Genomic DNA, 20,772 nt, shown 5'->3' on the forward strand with positions numbered 1-20,772 from the left:
TTAAGACATCCCACAGAACATTTTCTGTTTTTCTGTGCACACTTCAATCCTAGTGAGAGCAAACATGTTGTTAATAAATGGTTTTGTTATATTCATTGATGCCTTAAAGAGCTCTCAGTAAAACAAGTAAATACTGCAGTAAAAATTCAAGTGTTTTTTATTTGCTTATTGATATGAAACATTTTTGAAATGTTCAGTTAAGAGTTCATTTTTCTTTGATTAGTCAAAAAAGCCTGCCATTATTGTTTTAATCATGCAATAATAAGAGGTGGATATTTCAGCTTAGTTATAGTTAATTAGTGGATATTTAAGCCTAGTTACAAAGTCTTTCCAGATTTACTTCTAAACATGCAGAGTAAAAACTGTTACACAGATGAGAACAACACTATTTGAAAAAACATTTTATGGGAAAAAAGGTTTTTAATTCTATGCCCCCATCAGGCATCCCCTGCCCTGCGCTAGTCTTCAGCCTGAGCAAAGCCAGCATTGTCAGCAGGGGTTTGGAGGCCAGTTGGGGGAAAAATGATGAGGCTGAAACAACTGGAAGCCCTCTGGAATACAGAATTTTTTATGCCCTAACTGCTGATGAATTGGGTTGGATGAAAATTAAATGTGTCTTCTTATCGAAGAAACAAAGTTGTATGAAAATAGTTCTCCTGATGTTCCTAAAATGTTGCAAGACCAAAACTTCTTTTAAGAAAGGAGGTTAAGAGTAAAATTTGCCTGCTTCAGTCTGTGAATGTATTTTCACATATTTGTGACTTGCAAGAAAGCCATTTGATTTCACTTATGCTTTTTTACCAAATACAGTTGCCAAGAGAAATCTCTTGTTTGAGAAAATCCTTTTAGAATCTACAATGAAATGAATGGTACAAGTAATTTTTTTTTTGCTTTAACAGAATCACATTCAAAGCAGGTAAAGAATCACAGGTAAAAATCCCATAGAATTATGGGTTAGTCTCTGTCCATTGCTGGGCAATGACTCCACTTTTGAATGCTCTTTCTCACATCTTTTTTTTTTTAATGGTCCTTTTTATTTCCTTTTGTAAATAATCTGTAGCATTTAGTCATTTAGTTTTGTTACCATGAAAGCCCACTTTCACTAGTAACTTTTGTTTCATAGTGAAAGCCCAAATGTTTCCTTGCTACATAAGAGGAAAATGAACATACCTGGTAGAGAAGAAATGGTCTGATGCAAAAACCACCAGTATTGAGCACAACCAGGACAAGTGCTGACATTTGGGCTGTCTGGTTGGCTTTTCTTTTCCCTCTCTCTTCCTCTTTCCTCCTATTTTCTATTTTTCTTTTTCTCTTTTGTTTCATCTCACTAAGGAGGATGATTCAGTCCAGAATGGACTGCAGAACTGGAAGCACTACTCTCACAAAAGCCTCATCACAGTTGCCTGTTCCACTGCCTTTCCCATAGGTTTGGGAAATCAGACTTTGTATGCATCCCATGACTTCTGGACCAAACTATTAGCAAGCTAGTAAAATTTTTTTATTTCTGTCTTCATAGAACCAAGCATTTTATTATAAGGGCTGTACTCTTCTCTTACATTTAGTGTAAAAATGCAAGAATTGTTACACTGAAACTTTTGCACAACATACTAGTATTATTTAATTGCTTAAATCTAAATCTAAATCTTTTAAATTGATTGATATAATCATGTGTATATGTTAGTGAACTTTCATCATATTATCTCCATGGATATGTATCCTATATGTATGTGAAGGTGTATGATATTCATTGGGAACTTATGCAAACCTGTCAAAAAGTTAAACCTTTGAAGATGATTTGATAAAAGTTCCAACATTTTACAAGAATGCAAGGTATGAAAATGACATTGAAATATTATTAAAGAGAAGGGATTTAATGTGAATTACTGTACTAAGTAAACAATCAATACTACATATCTGACATAAGATTGATATGAAATTCAGCAGTTTTTAAGGTCACTGGGGATTTTTTTTTTCAAAGTGTCTCTTCATCACTTGCTCTCTATTCCTTACTTAACTCAAGGGTTTAGTTGGAAATTAAATTAATACTAAAGTCCTGATTTCAAAGAATTCTCCTAGAGTTAAACATCCAGGTCCCACAATAATAATGTGGAGGCTTAGGTATCCAACTAAATGGAGATTAGTGCACTAGTCACCTCCTCTTTTTGTTATAGCTTATTTTAGCATGTACATTTAACTTTCTAATTTCTAATTTAAAATGAAAAATTTGGTTGAATGCACACATTATTTCAGCTGACAAATAAGGGCCTGTTTTTCCTTACTATGCTTTCTGCATCAGTAATGTGCATGCTCAGCTCTTGTTTTTTAAAATAAACAAAACATATTAAGAATGCAAATATTATTAGAGTATTATATAAACTTTTTTTAATATAATGTGCTAGTGCTAAAAAGAGAAAAATGCTATGACATAGAAAACAAATTCACTTTCTGTAGAAAGCAAGGACTAAGCAAAATGGTTGAACACTGAGCCACAGGAAGGGATGCAGCACAAGCAGTGCAGAATGCTTAATCTGACAGCAGGTCAGAAGAATGTGTCTTCTAGTCTGCTAATTATAATTGGGTGCTAATTTTTAGTTTTGTTTTGGAAAGAACTGTGTCTTTGTACAGCTGAAAAGCATTTAGCAAATTACAGCATGTACACTAGTGTTAATTATTTAATACATTCCTAAAAATGGCATTGTTGTTAAAATGCATTAGAAATTCTGCTGTTTTCTCGTGGTTGAAAAGGGGACAGATACCAAAACACTTTGTAAAATTCCAAAATTCCAGTAGTCACTGTTTCATGCCAGAGATGTTTTTTTCTAACCTTGAAGGCAGTTTTTTCTCTGTGTGCTAGAACTGTTCCTGAGCACACTGTAGTTAATGGTTTTACTTTTATGTTGTTTACAGTACTTGATGATCTTAAAACCAACAGAGCCAAGACAAAAATCATAAGATATTTAATGACACCACAATACCTCTGGATGCCAAACATGCACTGTCTACCTCATTAACACTGAAATGCCAACTTAGGGATTTCAGGCTATTATTAGCCTATTGCAGTCAGATTGCAGTTAATATATTTCAGGTTGAAGCCTATCTAAGGCAATTTAAAATCAATATTCCTGGACTGCTAGCTAATTCAGATGATCATATTTGGTACTTTGTGGATCATCTAAAAAATTATCAGTCTCTTGATAGAATGAATGAGTCTGTATAAGCTTACCTCTTCAGTTTCTAGAGCACATTAAAAGCTGTATCATGTGAAATATATATATTTCCTTGTGTTATCTACCCACAATCCAACCATGTGCAGGTCAGCCATAATCCTTTGCCAGAAGTCCTTTGAATAGTCCCATGGATGCTGTCATGGTTGATCATATATTAAATTATTCTTGCATTTGGGTTATTTGTAGGATCAGATCAGAAGAAGAAAAGTGAAATTTGAGGGCTGGAAACAAGGGCATGTATCAAATGCAAACAATTCTATCCCTACTTACCTCCTCACAGGTCATATTTATAAGATGAATTTACTAATAGCTAAACTGTTTGAAATGATCACAGTGGGATCTATGAAAAGATCCTGTCCCAGTGGATTAGGTAAGAGCCAGCTCCCTTGTCTGTGTCAGCTGCAGGCTACACTGACTTCTGATCAAAAGGGAAGAAACCTCAGAGATGTGGAAATTCACTGGAGAAAGCCTTGAGGGAAAGTTTGTGAGGAGGGCTGCTGGTACTCCAGTGAAACTTGGATTTAATTGAACTTAATGCTTCTCCTTTAGCCACATAGGAAGGCTGTGGTGAATTGAGGATATGATATCTCATTAAAGGTCTTCAAGTCTTGCTTACAACATCCCATTCCATCTTTATCCTTCCTCAAAGACAAATGAGAGCAATACCCCAGCAAAGGTGTGATGGAAAAGGTATAGAGGGATAGGAACAAAGAGAGAAGGGGAGGAGCAGGAGAGCAAATAGCCCCTACCTGTATGCAATGGATGATAAGAACTGGATATCATAAAAGACCTGTGCCTGGGGAGATGATTTTACCTGGAAAAGTTCATTTGATGTGGTGGAGAGACTGGCTTTCCATGGACCTTCCATTTATGGTGGGAAGAACAGGAAGATTCATAAGAACCTTAAGATGTGGTATTAAGTTGTTCTAAAATAAGAATAAACTCCCAGAGCCATATTTTTTCATGAAGTTCAGAGCATGACAGGTGCCATCTCCTCAGATTTTGCAGAATAAATAATCTTTTAAGAGAGCTGACTGTGGGAGGCTGGCTGCTCTCACTCTGCTCTTCCCAGGTGTTGGGTGCCCTGGGTGCTGTGAGTGACTTGTCTGGGCACAGGGGCCACAGCCCCATGACACTGCTGACAGTACCCAGCCTGGCTCATTCACAGAAAATGAGGGTTGGGACATGCCCACATTTATCTGGCATATGGACTTGGAGCAGCAGTTGTCAGCTAGAGATTTTATTATACCTGGATAGCACTTTTGTCTGCCAGAATTATATTTATCTTATAAGAAGATGTCAGATTTCCTATAAAAGGTTTTATTTTTTTATTGGAAGAATTAATAAGTTAGAGGGGTGACCTTAGACTCTTCTGGCTTTCAAAGAGTAAGGATTTCATTCATGAAAATCCTGATTTTTGTTTGATATTATCTTTATCTTTCTGATTATTTCCAAAGCTTTTTCTCTGTCTGTGATATCAAACACTTTGTGAAAGGGGAAATATCTCAGGCTCCACATGCTGCAGGTTTCTGACCCATTTGCTTTTATGTCTTGAATGTGAACATTTTATCAGTGGAAGACAGATACAAAATTCAGCTATTGATGGATTAGGAAACCCAACTGGTTCTACTTAAGTGCATGGAACATTTGCCATTGGCTTTTCTGAGAGGCAAGAGTGAGCCATGTTTTATTTTTACTTAATCCTTTCATAGCTTTTAGGTAAAAATATTTTTTACACAAATTGCAAACTGAAATATTTTACTTGAGAGACAATATCCTATTGAATTAGAAAGCTGTGACTGACTTTCCTATTTTCTGATTGTGGGCTGACTCACCATTGTGCCAACTCAAATAACCAAACAGTTACTGAGCATATTTTTAGGAAACAAATGTTTGGGTTTTTTTCAACCAGACCTAATTAGGAATGCTCTGATTTATTTTAGTGTAAAATCAAAACCTTGGTTATGGATTGTATTTACTTTTTTTAACTGACACATTTTCCAAGGAATTAGCTTGTGTGTAGCAGTGTGACACTGATTCAGAATATGAATCTGTTCTTATGGAGGTATTACAGCTGGTTCAGCTGAACCTACCAAGATATGATTGCTGTTCTCACACTCCTTGAATGTGAATTGTCTGCATTTTTTCCTTTTCTTTTCTTTAACTTATTGAGAAACTAAGAACTTGTATTTTTTTTCTGGAAAGATACATTGCTTTATCTTCTTTGGCATAGTTCATACAATGCACTCCTCCCTTGTGAACATTATAGGTGGGTCTGGAAGCACCAGCAGAAGACATTAGTCATTTTTCAGTTCCTTGCTACTTAGCCAAACTTGTAGTGTTTGGGCTAAGAGTTTCCATGCCTTAGGCTGACTATTTTTTCTTTATTTTATTTTTTAATGCCAAATAAAACAGTTTAAGACAAACGATAAGACAAACATTTTAGGAGATTTGTATTTTTTAATGTCAAAAATGATGGCAAGGTTTTTCATAAAGGCTGTGGTGCTATCACACAGTGTGGAATTTAATGCAGACAAGATCTTGTCTTTGTGTCAGTGGTGGCTGCATCTTTTGCCACACATGGAATATCCCCTTGATGGGTCAAGTCAGAAGCACTGCATTTTGTAAGCCACCTTTATGTGTTCCTCACTGAGTATTTTGCCTATATCAAGCATGTCCTGAGCTGAGCCTGAGCAGGTCTTTCTGCCTGAATCACAGCCCTGAGCTGTGGTGGGAGGTGCTGCATGCACCAGCACTGAGACTGGGCACCAGCATCCCACCTGCTCTTCCTGGCTGCCTCTGAGCTTGGTGGAGATGGGCACTGGCTCTCACTTCAGGCTCCTCCAGTCTCTCCACTGTTCAGACTGGTGGCCTCAGTCTCCCATGATCTCTGTGACAAGTTTCAGTCCCATGAAAAATAGACTGTGAAGAATTGGTGGGTGGGAGTAATAGGACAGTTAATTTGGAACCATCAGGATAACAGAAACCTTGATTGCAAAACATTTGAATTTTCTGATTAAAAGACTTTCATAGAGAATTAAACTATGAGCATACCATATATTCTTGTTAAATATCAGAAAAATAATAAGACAGTAAGTACTGATGTAGAGTTGGGGTGGGGAGTGAGGACAAAGAGAGTCATCAGGTGTGTCTGAACTGTGGGAGATGTCTCAGTCAGAGGCTGGAAATGCTTAGACACCACATCATTCATAAGGATTGAGTCTTTAACCTTGAGTACTGTTGTGATCGAATCTTTTATCCATGAGGACATTCTTGACTGATCTCTTACTTTCAAGTTTACTGATGTTTAACAGAGATGAGAATTATCACTCCTGGTGAGGAGGGACTGGAACCTCTCTTCGGCTTGACCACCCACTTCGATGTAACTTGTACAAAGAGACTTGTAATTTAGTCACAGCTGGTTGATACTGAAATGGGGATGGGGAGGAGCCTCAGAGCCAGGGATTGTGGCTAAAGCAGGAAACAAGGCTCAGCAGTGAGGGGAGGGTGAGCCAGGGGTGTGACAGGCAGGTGTCTGCAGGGTGCAGAGTGATGGGGGATTGAGACACAAAGGAGCTACAGTGGCTGGGTGAGAGAATTAGGGAGGAGGAACTTTGCAGGGAAGCAGAGAGGTAGATGGAGCTTATATTCACAAGGACTGAACCTCTGCCCTCTTCCTGAACAATGCAGTTCCTTGATAGGATCAGCATGGGGTCACTGGATTGTGGGGGTGAGGGAGGAGGGGAGGCTGGGAAGCAGAACTGTCTTTGGTTCATCATGGCCATGCATTTTGCCCAGCACAGGGACTTGGGGAAGCTGTCAGGAAAGGTAATCAGGAGAGGCAATGAGTGGTGCAGGGTACCTTGGGAGAAGGGAGCAGGAGGTTAGAGCCCATGGAAACCTGCTCAGTGCTGGAGCAGAGGCTCAGGCAGACTCCTGTGGACAAGTTGTCCTGGGATGAGGCAGGAGAGACCTAATCCTCTGGAGATGGTTCTTCTCTACAACCCTAGGCTTGGTCCCTGTCCTTTATCAAACTTATTTTCACAGGAAAGGTCCATGCACAGGACCTTGTTCCAGCACTGATGCCAGACAGACTAACAGGTGTCTTTGCATCTCCCCAAGGGTCAAATGCACTGGTGTGATATCTGTGTGTCATCCAGGTGTCATTGGTATGCCATGGGGTAACAGTTCTTGCTTTGCTTCATTTTCCTCCCATTTGGCTTTGGAAAATTGCACACACACACACATAAGATGGTCCAAAAGACATTAGGAAATGCAAGAGTCTAAGCTGCCTCTGGGGAGACAGGGAGTGAGACAATAACATTGGAAAGCTGCACCAAGTCTCATGCATGTTTTTGTGGTTTTCTTCTAAACTGTTAGGATTTTTACCTTTTCAGCTCTCACACACTATTAATCTGGCATCTGTGTGTGGTCCTGCTGAGACTCAGAACACTTTCCTGGGATTCCAATAGGCCTGTGGCATAGCTGCAGCACTGGACTCTGGGCTGGGATGTGGCTTAGTGAGCAGCTGTGTCCCAGCTTTTACAGCAGTGCTGTAAATTCACTGCTCTGCAGCCCAGACAAGGCAGTAAGAAGCAGTACCTGTCAGAAGCAGTCATGTGGGCACAGCTGTGCCCCCAGTTGTGCCTTCTAGGGGCAATTCTTGCAATAAGGCACTGCATGCTCTCATTGCTCACCAGCCAGGAGAGAGCCACAGGGCAGGGACACTCTGGGACTGCAGAGGTGCCTGAGCAAGCAGGGATGGGCAGCCCAGCCAGGCATGCTGCTGAATGGAGGTGTTTCACATGGAGATGCACCTTCTGTGGAGGTGTTGTGTTGCATGGGTGTGCAGAACAGAGCAGTTCTGACATTCTGTGAGGTGGGGGGGCTGTCCCATGGGGCTGCACTCGTGGGACTGGGAGTGCTGCTAAAGGCAGCAGCTAAGAGAGTCAGCCTGTACAGAGGAAGGGCTTTGTGCTCCTACTGGAAGAACTGTCTCCTAATTTTTCCCCTTGGGACCATTTTTGGTACAGTATGTATCTCTTCCTTGTAAAGGTTCACCTTATGCTGTGAAGATGTTATGTGTGTTTGTGGCAGACCTATTGCTTTACCTGCCCAGCCTTTGGCTGATAAAAGAACTTCTGTGAGGGGGGATCTGCCTCCAAACCCTCTTCTGTGAGCCTGGCTGGAACTGTTTTGTATGTGAAAAAGAAATTAAATTTTTCTTTTATAGTGAGTTTGAGAGAACTGACTTTAAAAACCTCCAAGTAGCTCACTGTAAATAAATCCAGATGAGGGAAATACTTGTATTTTTGCAGCTCTTAAAACACATTTTATAATGGAGATGAAGGACATCTTTGCAGTGGGAGGTATGGGAGTTAGAGAAATATTTATCATCATCTGCAGTACGAGCAGGCAGAGTGCAAATTCTCCTGTATAATTCAATAAAAATGGGATATGTCTGGCCTATAATATTTACAGCTATCATAAAATTTTTTGTTATGCTGCATGCAATGTCAGATCCATTTTATTCTTTAAATTACATAAAATGGATCAAAAACCAAGAGTTTCATTAGAAACTTTTACAGAGAATCATCATAAATTCTGGCTTACAAAGACAGCTCTCTTGAAGTGTATTCATTCTTTGAGTGAGAAATATGATTATTGCCTAGACAGAATTAAAAAAGAATATAATTTTTGTTATTCATTAAAACAAATGAAAAATGTGTGTAATTTGAACATATTACAATAAATGCAGAACTGCAGCACACTGGAATTATTATATCTATAAGAACAGTTGTTCAGCATAGTTTTGCAGAAAAATATTTTCCTTATTCTAATTTATTTCTACCTCTCCAAAATCACACATCCATGTTTTGTTTAGTTAGTTTTTTGTTCCCATACTACCAGTCTTTTGATAGAATATTTCAGCAACAGCTAATCAATTACAAAGTAGAAGGTAATGTTCAGTTTATTTATTAATTCATTTTCTTATGCCATAAGTTATCAGTGATATTTTAAAACTGAATCTTCTGGAGACAATGAAGCTAAATCACAGGGAAAAGCATATAAGGTTATATCAGAGTCGAGATGTTTGGCATTAATTGTTTGTGTGCTGCCACTTCAAATTTCACATACACTCTGAAAAAATTATAACTTATAATTATAATGTATAAATTATAAATTTATAAATTATAAATATTAAATATGCATATAGTTATGTACTTTATATAAAGTATATAAATTATTGATAATTAAAATCAGAAAGATATGTTGTTTGGATTCCATACCAGAAGAATAAGCACAATCATTCTTAGTTTACAATGAAAAGATAAGGCATTTGTTAATATTTCAAGTAGAATTGGACTGGTTCAAAGAATTAAAAGCAGAATCAGCTCTCATTTTTGAGTTAATATTTGGGACCCTTAACTAAAGCTGATGATATCTCTGGACAAGGGAAAATCAATAGCATGCCACTTTTAATATCTACTGAATGTTAGCTGACAATTTAAAAAAGAGAGCTTGCTACTAGACTTACAAGGTTTTCCCTTTTGTTAAGAAAGGAGACAGGTTCAGTTGCCTGTTGGTAACTTTGTATGTTCACTTTTAGTGAATTAAAAATGGCTTTTTCTCAAATAAGAGAAACTGCCCTCAGACTACAGGGCAAGATTTTTTTGACAGCCTTGATATGAGCTACCCAAAAGATGAGAGCCTTTAAAACACAAAAAAAAAAAGTCTTTGAAAGGTGTTGTGGTTGAATATTATTTGAGCATCTCTCGAAGACAAAAAGGGAATTGTAGAAGCATCAGATGCAGGCAGAGGTGATTGTGCCTGCTCAAGGACTTGACCAGAATTTCTGCTTAGAGGGTACTCTTGAAGAATGAGCAAAACAATACTGGGGAGTGTGTACCTTTACAGTTGTGCATAGAATAAATGAAAATATTTTCTGTCTCCTGACCTGAGGTCAGATCTGGATTTTTGCTTCCAGGGTGTACAGCACAGATGGTGGAGACTAATTGGGGTGGAGGGCAAAGGCTGTGTGTGTTTTTGGAGTGCTGTGCCTCTCTGGAGGTCGAGGGTGAAGCTGCTGTGGCACAGGCATCCTGGGGGCTGGCGTGAGCTCTGCCTGCCTGCTGGTCATGATGCAGAGCTGAGCGCTGCAGCAGCTGCCTAGCACGCTTCTCTCAGGACAAATGTCTCCATCCCTGCATCTGGCTTACCCAGCAGAAGTGTGTCTGTGTGTGGAGGGGTCCTTTATGGAGCCCTGCAGCAATCCCAGCAGATGCAGGAGCAGCGTTTGGCTTCAGACCAGCCTTGCTGTGCCAGGGCTCTTTTATATTGGCTGCCTTTCTTGGGCTTGTGCTTTACCTGTGTTGCTGCAAACAGAACTCTGGCAAGCCTCTTCCTTTCTCCTTTTCCAAGTGTCAGAGCTTCAGAGGGCAGGATGGCCTCAGAGATATGCAAATCCTTTCCTTGTACCAGCTCTGGTTCTCAGAGATGCAGCAATGTTTCCATCTGCCCTGCAACAGCTCTTGCTGAGTTCTGCCTGTGCTAAAACTTGCACTGTAGCAGGCTGAGACTTGGTCTGGGAGCCTGGGACTTGTTCATCTCCAAGCCATTCCCATCCCTTCTTTCTTCCCAGAAAACAAGAAAAAGTCACAGCTGGCTTGTCTGGCATTTGCATCTGCCCATGACCTTCATGCCATTTCTCAGTCCCAGCCACTGTTACAGATGTGATTATACACAGTTTACAGCAGTAAATGACATAGGGAGATGCTAATCAGAGCTTTTGTGGAGCCTCATCACATAATTTGTGTTGTGTTTATTTCACTGTACCAATGATCAGCATTGCTCATGTTCAGTCTCAAGTTCTCCATTTGCAGGTAATCTATGTTCCACCCAAACCTTTTGTTTCCTCTGTGGTCTTCTTGAGTTTCTTCCCCTCCCACTGCTTCTCCAGTTGCTCCATTAAGCAGTAGGAAGCCACAGGTGAATCCCTATGAGTGTTTGCCATACTAAAAAGATCCAAAAGATCTCTCCTTCAGTCCAAGGCAGTCCTTCAGCAGCAAGGCAGGACTGTCAGGTGGCAGAAACCCCCAAAGTACCAATGTAGATGCACAGCATGTGCAATTTAAAATGGTCATTCTATGTGCAATCATAAGGTCAGGATGACATCAGGAAATGGGATGTTAAAGGCTTTTTAGTGGGCACATGAAGTAGCACGAGGATTAAGCTGACACTCTCCCATGCCTTTTGTGCAGAGGTGGCCTTTCTGCTGTATCATATTTATGGGTGTCAGAGAGAAGCATCCTATAACAGGATTCTTCATGTATTATGTCCATCTACATTTAAATGACAAAGGTCATGGCCACTTGTACAGTAATTAAATTTTAATAAATTAAGAATAATTTATAGCATTCCAGTCTGTGCTATAATTGAGCAGGGTAACCCTCTCACAGCCTCAATTCATGATATAATTTATGCATGAGCTCAGAATTGTCTGCAAGATGCTGAAATCAACAGTGCATGTTGGGGATGTGGATACTTATTTTAGACAGAGTTTGAAAATTGTAGTTTGTGGAAATTGATGCAAAAATATTGCCAAAATAAGCATTGAAAACCTAATTTTAATATGCAGCTGCTTGTAAGCATGGTAATTAAGATATATTGGGTAAATTTACTGCATCTGTTCTCACCCACCAATGAGACAGAAGTTGCAGATTTCAGATGTAGACTCACCAGAGGTTTAAACTCCAGCCAGGAGTATTCTCCAGGAGAAAGCTGTCTGGGAGAGCAGGACTGCTGCTTAGCCTGGTCTTGTCTCCACTGCTCAGAGCTTTGGTGGAGGCAATGTTGTTGGGATCCCCAGCTCCCACCTCTTGAAAACACTTTTCACAAATGAACTCACAGTCCTGCAGGGAGGGGGAAAGAGAGTCAATCAACATTATCTGGGTAGAGAAAAGAAAGTGGGGGTTTAGACATTTTGCTTGTGAGGAATCAGTCAGTGTGGACATGTCACTCAGTGCTCTAAATGCTGTGGTTTAACCCTCTGCAGCAGGAGATCCCTTCTCTTTCTAGCTTGCTGCTCCTCTGAAATAAACGAACATCTCTGCTTTTTCCTGCAGCTGGGGTGATGCTGGTCCCTGAAAGGAAGACGGAGGATGGGTTTGAGGAGCACTTCGGCTTGAACTACTTGGGACACTTCCTGTTGACTAACCTCCTCTTGGACACGCTGGAGCAATCAGGAACGCACAGGCACAACGCTAGGATCATCACTGTCTCATCAGCCACCCATTATGTAGGCAAATTGCACCTAAACGACTTACAAAGCAGGTACCTATCCCCTTGGCTATTCACTGATCTCTAGTAATCGTGTGCAGATTAAACTACAAGAGGATTGTTACTGGCTGCTGAATGAGGTGGGGTTTGGTTGCATTTTTCTTTTTTTAATACAATGTATTGTGCTCCTCAAGCACTTGCTTAATATATTTAATGTATTATATTATATTTCCATTTAGGAAAACTGTGGATGAATGTCTGTGGGATATTTCTAACATTAGGAAGACATCAAATGATGTGGCAAAAGTCTCATATCATACAGGAGCCAGGTGGAGTGGTTTAGATAGCAGAGGAATGGGCAGGATAACAGATAAATTTCAAAATCTCTCCATGCAGTCATGCATGGCAATTATGTGCTTACTAACAGGCTCTGCCTTCTCCTGGGCTCCAGAGAGCTTCTGCCTGCCTGCTGCAGCCACTCTGTGTCATTTCCATGAACACCTGTCTCCATCCCTTGGCAGGGACTTCAGCAGGTGATCAGAGGCACCTGGCCCAAGGTTTCATTTCCAAAGACCAAAATTAGAGGGCTGGGCTGTTTCCACTACATTTTACATATGAATGCTGCATTAGGCATGTCAAACTTCTGATTACATACTATGGCATCAGTTTTATTACAAGTCATTGTTTAATCCTCTGCAGGGTAGTCACAATTTAATCTATTGCTTGTAAAACAACCACAGGAAATTACCCTTACCCTTCACTTGATGTATGTATTCATTGTTTCTGATGGGCATGTGCTAGATGGCACCATGCAAAGGGGCTAAGGGGATTATATTTCTTTGTATTTCTTTGGGCTAAAGTGTGGATTGCAGAATTAAATGTGACTGTTCTGTGTCTCTAGATAACAGTAATTTCCTTGATTATAGCAAGGCCTTGTACTCTGCCTCTCTAATTTAGGATCATCTCTATCTTTGATTTATCATTATTAACTCATATTTTAAAGGAACCAGAAATGTTTCAGTTTGGAAAGCTATGGCTGAGTAAGAACATGACTAGTCTGACTTAAAAAATAATAATAATATACCAGTGAGATTTACCTGCAGCTTTTGTGTCCTTTACATTTCATCATTATTAATGTAAGAAGGGCCATAAAGGATGACAGACTCTGACTGATTTTGCCTACTCATTCCCACACAGATGCTCTGAATCACTCAGGGGAAGCAGTGGTGCCTGCACATATGCACACTGGTGAAACCCAGAGTGGGCTGTAAATTCAGGTCCAAACCTTTCCTTGGTTCAGGTGTAAAAAGATGCTCCTGGGTATTTTTTTTTTAGCCTAACTGCCAATAAGCCCCACTCAGGTGGATAGTTTGACATCACCATAGATAGTGCTGCAAAAACCAGTAAGATCACTTTTGTGTTTGAATGTGTCCCTACAGCATGAGCAGGGTGTTTAGCAGGAGGGCTTTGGGGGTGTCATACCCAGACATTGCCAGCTCCACAGGGCCCTGGAGATGCCTTGTGATTCAGAGCAGCACTCAAGAGCTTTAGTGGATGTGGTAAAGACACCCATGGTAAACAGCTTCTTGGTGATGCCATGTCTCACTTTTGCTTCTTGTGTGAATGGGAAATAATTCTAAAATTTTTCTACTCTTTCCTTTCTTCATTTTGAGTTGCACCAGTTGGTCATAATTCATTTTATGGCTTGGGTGTATGTTCCCAGATTGGCTGGTAGTCCTAACCTAGAGGGAAAGCAGCAAAACCATCTGGAGTCATTATTGGAGAAAGGGGGGCTGTACTCTGTGCTGGGGAAATTACTGCTGGCAGCAGGCTGACTTGTTCACCATACTCTTGTCCCTTTATTCCTAGATGCTAGCTGGGCTAGTGTCCTGCCTAGAGGTGAGTGACAGTACCAGAGCAGGGGTTCATTGGCAGAGAAGGAAAGGCAGAAGTCGACTTAAAGTAAACTGAGGTTCAGTTCTCTGCTTTACCACAGACTTTTCTGTGGAATCCTTCTCCCACCCAGGAGACTCAGGGTTGGCACTCACATTTGTGGCCATTTCTCCTCATTGCTTCTACTTGCTGCTGAGAGATCTGATGTGAAACCAGACATCATCCATATCAGTGACCACAGGGCAACTGCATAACAAATAATTGTTGGAAGGCTTGTACCAAGAGCAGTGTTAAATGAAGCTTGTGTTACTGTCCCCCATGTTTCCTCTCTGGTTTGTTTCCTGCCATCTTACCAGCCTGATTCATGCCATGTTGCTCTGGTTAGCTCTTTCCAGTGGCATGGCTAATTTAATTTTGTTTTTTTGCATTTTACATTATTTCCTTTCTTGTTGTCTATTTCTTCATGCTTGCCTGCTTCTTCATCTGCGTCTTTTGAGCTTTTTCTGTTTGAATTGCCTTTTCCATGCCTATCTCATTTTTTTTTTCTTTAAGGCTGTCTTATTTCTATCCACCAGTTTATCTCCTCTTATCTTTTGCCCCCTAGCCCCTCTCCTGCCTGGGAGTGCCATTTCTCCCCGTTCCTGCCCCTCCTCTTCACACACACACACACACACACACCAGTGGAAGAGCCATGGTATGGGTGCCTAAAGGCAGGATAGAGCTTGTTCCAGGCAGGCAGGGCACAGCTTGTTTCATGTGTGCTATTGAAAATGCAAACGGCACAAGCACAAGAGCACTGACTGTTCTCCCAGTTCTTTTGCTGAAGGATAAACATGGAGAACATCAAACGCCTTTGTGGTCCTTTAGATCCAGACCATTTTCAGCAGCAATCACATGAGTCGACAAGGGGATCCCTAAGGCAAATCCTTCTTCATCCCTGCTTTGAACAGGCTGTTTTCAGGGAGGTGAAAGTTTAAGAGGAACACAGCCTCTCTGCAAGCATTTGCACAGGGGTGATTTCAGCAGCTGCACTGTGTGCTCCTGCAGCACAGCTAGCATGGCCTTCTTTCCTCCTTTGCCTGCCTTAAATAATACTTTCTAAATAGAGAGGAGAAAAGGAGTATTGTCATGAGAGAATATGGCTGGCTGGTTTTAGCAAAAGCTTGAAGAATGATGTGCCACCCACTTGGGCTGAGATAGGCTTGAGCAGTGCACTGGAGTTCTGGTGCTCTTTCAAGACTGAGGTGTAGGACACTTCTTTGAGTGCTCTACCTACCAAAGTAAGAAGGTATTTTTAGAAAAATAAAGGAAAAAGGACTTCTCTTTCCCAGGCTGTGGATCACACTTGAATATGTTCCTTTCCCAGGGGTTAGCATCTTTGTGTGTTCTGTCTAGCTTCTTCTCCATGACTAACTATTCCTTTCATCATCTTCTCTTTTTGCATACCAAATGGGCCCTGTAATGCTGTGAATCACAGATCTATGAACTCCCCAGCCACAGTAACACAGCTCCTTTTCTGGTTCACATCTCTTCTATATTCAAGAACAGTTAGTCACACTTTTCTGCTCCCTTTCCTTTGCTCTCCAACTGCAGAAGGAGCTGATTTTTTTTGAAACTCTCCAAGCTGGATATAATATATTAGATATAATTTCTGTATTTTTCCCTGTAGCCCTAGTGCATGAATCATGTCAGAGACAATAGAAGTTAAATGAAAAGAATTGCAAAATTCCCAGCTGCCACATGTGTGTCCTAGCTGGTGTAAAATAGGATAAACAGCTCTGCCTGAGACCTGGGAAGATTCTAGAGAGACCAGGCAGCTCCAGTTCATCTCCTCTTTAGGCAGTTCATAAGGAACTGTAACAGGAAATGTTAGGTACTGATGGCAAAGTGTCTGGAGACCTCCTGGTTTTGGATGATGGGTGTCCTTCATATTCTCTTCTTCCATGTATGTGATGCTTGTTTGTTTAAAAATTCGTATTAAGTTTGGGCAGAAAGTTGAGGATTTTTTTCCATCAGCATTACTGAAATTTTGGAAAATATTTTTTATGAACAGCAATTAAATATTAAGAAGTTGAATTACTTTCAGAAAATATTTATCCATTTTTGAAACCAAAACATTTGATTTCAATGTCTAAAAAATCTTTTTAAATTTACTTGTAATTATCCCTATGAGTGCATTGATATCCAGATTGTGAATTATGAAAATAAAACCGAAACTACCAACCTTTAATTTTTAAACCATCCTTTTCAAGTATCTCCATCAGTTTAAAATTACTTTTTTTCTTTTTTCTCTTTTTTTTTTTAAGATGGACATTTGTGAAAAAAAAATTATATATATATATATATTTTTTTTTTTACTAGGAATGGTTCAATGAGTCAATATTTTTTTCCAATTGAAGCTTCTATTTTTAAAATACCCGATTAGTTCCTTCAGTGCCTTTTCATGATTGATCTGCCACTTAAAGTTTCTTTTCTTTCTGGAAAAACTGGAAGTATACAATTTTATATTCAATCAAAAAACAAACATGAAGCTGGTGTAGCAGAGTAGCAGCATAGTGCTGTTGGGTATTTTTCCTATTTTTTTATATAATACAGGAAAAATTGTAAAAGGAAGTAAGAGAGATTTTCATTATTATCCCTTTTTCATAAATCAAATTTAGTCAGTACAGAAGTCTTTCATAATAATGTATAAAGAGCTGTTGTTCAATTGGACTGTTGTTCAATAAAATGCTGTGAAAAATACTGAAATTGTAATAATAAAATATTGTTCTAGATCATAGATAGATACATATTATCATAGGTTTTATTTAACTTCTGGAATATATGGTTTTGTTTGAGTTCTGGTGTTTAAGCAGCTTCTCCATGATGTCTTCTGTTCTATATTCTGGTTCTATTTGCAAGATAAATCATGTTGCCTTGACAAGTCAAAATGCCAACTGCAGAACAGTGCTGTATTCATTTAGACATGTCTTTCCTGCAGCAGGTTATCAAGTTTTCCTGTATAGAGTTAGATGATAAGTATTTAACTACTTACTGCACACACAAAACTCCTTCTTTGCCAAAGACCTTCTGTAATGCAAAAGGATTTGCTGCTTTGCAAAACATCCCTTGTGTTTGCAGCGATTAGCATTTATTGCAAAAATTGACTGGCCTGGAAAATGAGTGTACTGGGGAAGGCACAGATCTCAAATTCTATAAGTTAATTTAAAAAAAATGGGCTACACAATCAGCAGCCAATTCATCAATCCAAAAGACAGAATTCTAGTTCAAATGCATCAAGTGTTTTAATCCATTTTTGTCTGTTCCTGCAACCAATAACAAAGGAACATTTAAGTCAAGATGCCAACTTCAGAAAGCTTTCATTTTACATTTATCAATGTCTATTCATTTTGTCTAGTCAAAATGCTTTTAGGGTTGATTGACTTCTGAAGAACAACAAGAGAGTGTAACATTGATACCACAAAGGTAATGTTAGACTTATATGTATTTGAGGATATTAAGTGTAGCTACTTTGTTGTCACAATGTTAAATTCCTTTTTGTCTAAAAGAATTAATGTTTTTAACAAAGGATTGTTCTGTGGTAATTTGGAAGTTAATGTATTGCATTCTTGTGATAGAGAGGGCAAAAGGACTTGGAGAGCTGGGAGCAGAGAGAGAGCTTGTTGCCCTCGAGAGGGGAAAGTTATTCTAATATCTTTCTGTCAGCAAAGACTCATTAAGGCTGAATGAACCTTAAAAGCTTTGGAGTTCAGGTCCTGGGTGATTATTCAAATGTTTTAAGCATTTCTCTTGACTGCCATAACTACCACCATCCTCCCAGTATCTTGTCAGTGGAGTTGTGCTTTGGGCTGCCTGGCATAGCTGGGCAAGGCTGGTGCACGTCTGTAAATCCCTGGAATAATGTGTTAATAGAAATGGTCAAAATTATCAGCTCACCTTCCAGAAACTCCTTCCAGGTTCAGCCCTGCTGTTGCTCCAAGTTCTTCACAGCCATACATTCCCTGTCCTGCTACATGTATTAAAGATTTTGACGTATTGTGTAGGGGGCTGAAGGCAGGTTTCTGCCTCTGTGATTTGTTAACTCTTAACTCTTTTCTCTAATCCTCATCCTAAACCTCTTTGTTCTGAGAAGGAGAACTTCATCTGTTCAAAAGCAGACCAAGCAGTTGAAACTTACAGCTGTGAAGAAAAATTGGTGTTTTGATTACATCAAGTTCTTGATAAAAAATGTATTGTTAAAACTATGCTTTCTAAGTAAAACTGAATCTCTGTAAACATAAAACATTTTAGCCCCCAGGAGTTTTAATACTGCCAGAATGTCTGATACAGCTGTAGCTTTGGTGCTCCATTTCTTCTGTTCTCATTATGTGTTGGGTGCTGTGGCATGGGAGGTGGGGAGGGGCTGGACACAACAAAATCTCAGCTTCCCAGGAGGGACAGAGACTGAGGAGCACTGTGGCTCACAGGGGAAGCTCAAGATCTTGTAACAGTGATGTTGAAGGAGTCATGGGCATGTTCAGTACCTGAATTGCTAGAAAAAAAATCAATCAATCAATCAATCAATCAATCTGTCAAAGCAGCAGTTTCTTTGCATTATTTTTTCAGTGAGGGCTAGGGCAGGGCAGCTCTGTGATTGTTGGCTTTTCAGGACATGAAACTTCTTGTCATTTCCTGGAAAGCTAAACCTGCCAGGTTTCACTAGGTTGTGGCATGTCTGCAAGTGTAAGAGGTCTTTAGCATTCTGGTCCCAGGCCATGCCATGCCCCTTCTTATGAAATGCTTGATTTTCTATTGCAGATCTCGGTTCACAGTATTCCAGGGTGAAAGAGTATTGGGAAATTTATAAAGTGAACCCCAGAACTCAGCTCTAAGGCCAAATGGTACAGAAGGTGATTGCTGACACCATCCTTTATGGTACTTAGAAATAACCACATTGCATTGCTGGCTGTGGACTGCTTTGTATCTTACTCCTTTCTTGTAGTTTTTGTGTTTTGCAGAAGTTGGCATTTTTATGTTCCTCAGATAAGACCCTCCCTCCTCACAGGGCCCTTTCATATTTAAATCTTATTTAAATCCCACCTGATTTCTGACAGTGGATGAGTGATGCTGTTGATACACAGTCTCACAAGAACAAAAGCCTTTCAAGCTGTGTCTGGACTGTGAGTCATTTCATGGATGAACAAAACTTCCATGTTTTAGTTCATCTGGTACCTGTTGGCATGCAGCTGTATTTCTTCTTTAACCTAGGAAAGTCTTCCAGCTGAGGAGAAGGCTTCTTGTGATGGCTTTTAACAAATAGCTGTCTTTTTTATGAGTTTTTTTCCTTGTCTTAACTCATATACTGGGAGTTAGTCACTATTATCACTCAGATTGAGGCTGTGATGTTTGTGTTTTCACTCCATAAGAAAACTTCTAAAATGCAGAAGTTGTTAAATTGTTTCAATAAGCAGAAACTGATTTTCAAAAGCATGTCGTGCCAGACTTGCTAATCTTTAGTTATTTCTGTAAACAATGGTTGATGGCATATCATTTTCTGCACAGTAATTATAGATATCTCAAAGGTAAAATTATTTTGCAGGCACATCTCTGGTAAGGCAGACCAGTCCTTCAGCGTGGTGAATATCTGCTCTTGCAGAACACATTCAGCCCCTCCTTAAATCCAAGGCTGTGCAGTGGGTTGAGCCCACCACAATTAGACCTTAAATTATCTTTGCATATACACCAACACAGTCTACTGTAAATCTGCCAGCTATTGCACTGGATTTGAAATGGCAGCATCTCATTATTCTTTTCAGACCCCACAGTTCCCTTTGAGTCCCAGAATGAAAAGCTCAGAACTTGCAGCTAATTTGCAAAAGTCACACTTCAAGATGCTTTTAAAGAATATTTTTGATTATTCAAGTTATTGCTGAGGGTTTTTGGTCCTATGTGCATTTTGGTGGAAACAAAGAAACCATAAAACCCCCATTACTTCCTTCAGCTTAGAAGCTTTATTGCAGAAGAGGTAGGAAGCTTTCCACAAGTGGGTGGAGAGTACCTTCCCCCATTTATAATCCTATAAATAATCTTACAAGATGTGTGACAATCTTCAAGAACCAGATTACCCAAGAGCTAATGTGAAAAGATATGTGTCCATGTTGTTTCCCTATTCCTCAAAAGGGTCATGAGGACTTGGAATGTAGGTCTTTTAGCTGTGATCTTTTTCTTGGCTAAAGCAATGCAAACCCCTGCTTCCTTTTATATATTTACTCATTCATTTGTTTAATGGAGATTTTTTAATTGAATGAAGGGACACTATTATGCTCAAATACCACTTCAACTGTTAGCATGTACTTAACACTGCATCAAATGCCCTGACTGTAGAGAAGTGGCA

At 39.7% G+C, this 20,772-nt stretch overlaps 1 protein-coding gene across 2 annotated transcripts in view; it reads left to right on the top strand.

The window, feature by feature from the left end:
- The window catches only part of DHRSX (dehydrogenase/reductase X-linked), a 156,530-nt gene that overhangs the window by 99,466 nt on the left and 36,292 nt on the right, over window positions 1-20,772 (top strand). For both annotated transcript variants that reach the window (XM_056490965.1, XM_056490975.1), the window contains exon 5: window positions 12,353-12,560. In XM_056490965.1, coding sequence (XP_056346940.1) covers window positions 12,353-12,560 — 208 coding nt within the window. The remainder of the gene's footprint in view (window positions 1-12,352; window positions 12,561-20,772) is intronic.

This window comes from Oenanthe melanoleuca, chromosome 1, assembly GCF_029582105.1.
Source record: "Oenanthe melanoleuca isolate GR-GAL-2019-014 chromosome 1, OMel1.0, whole genome shotgun sequence".
NCBI classification, from domain to species: domain Eukaryota; kingdom Metazoa; phylum Chordata; class Aves; order Passeriformes; family Muscicapidae; genus Oenanthe; species Oenanthe melanoleuca.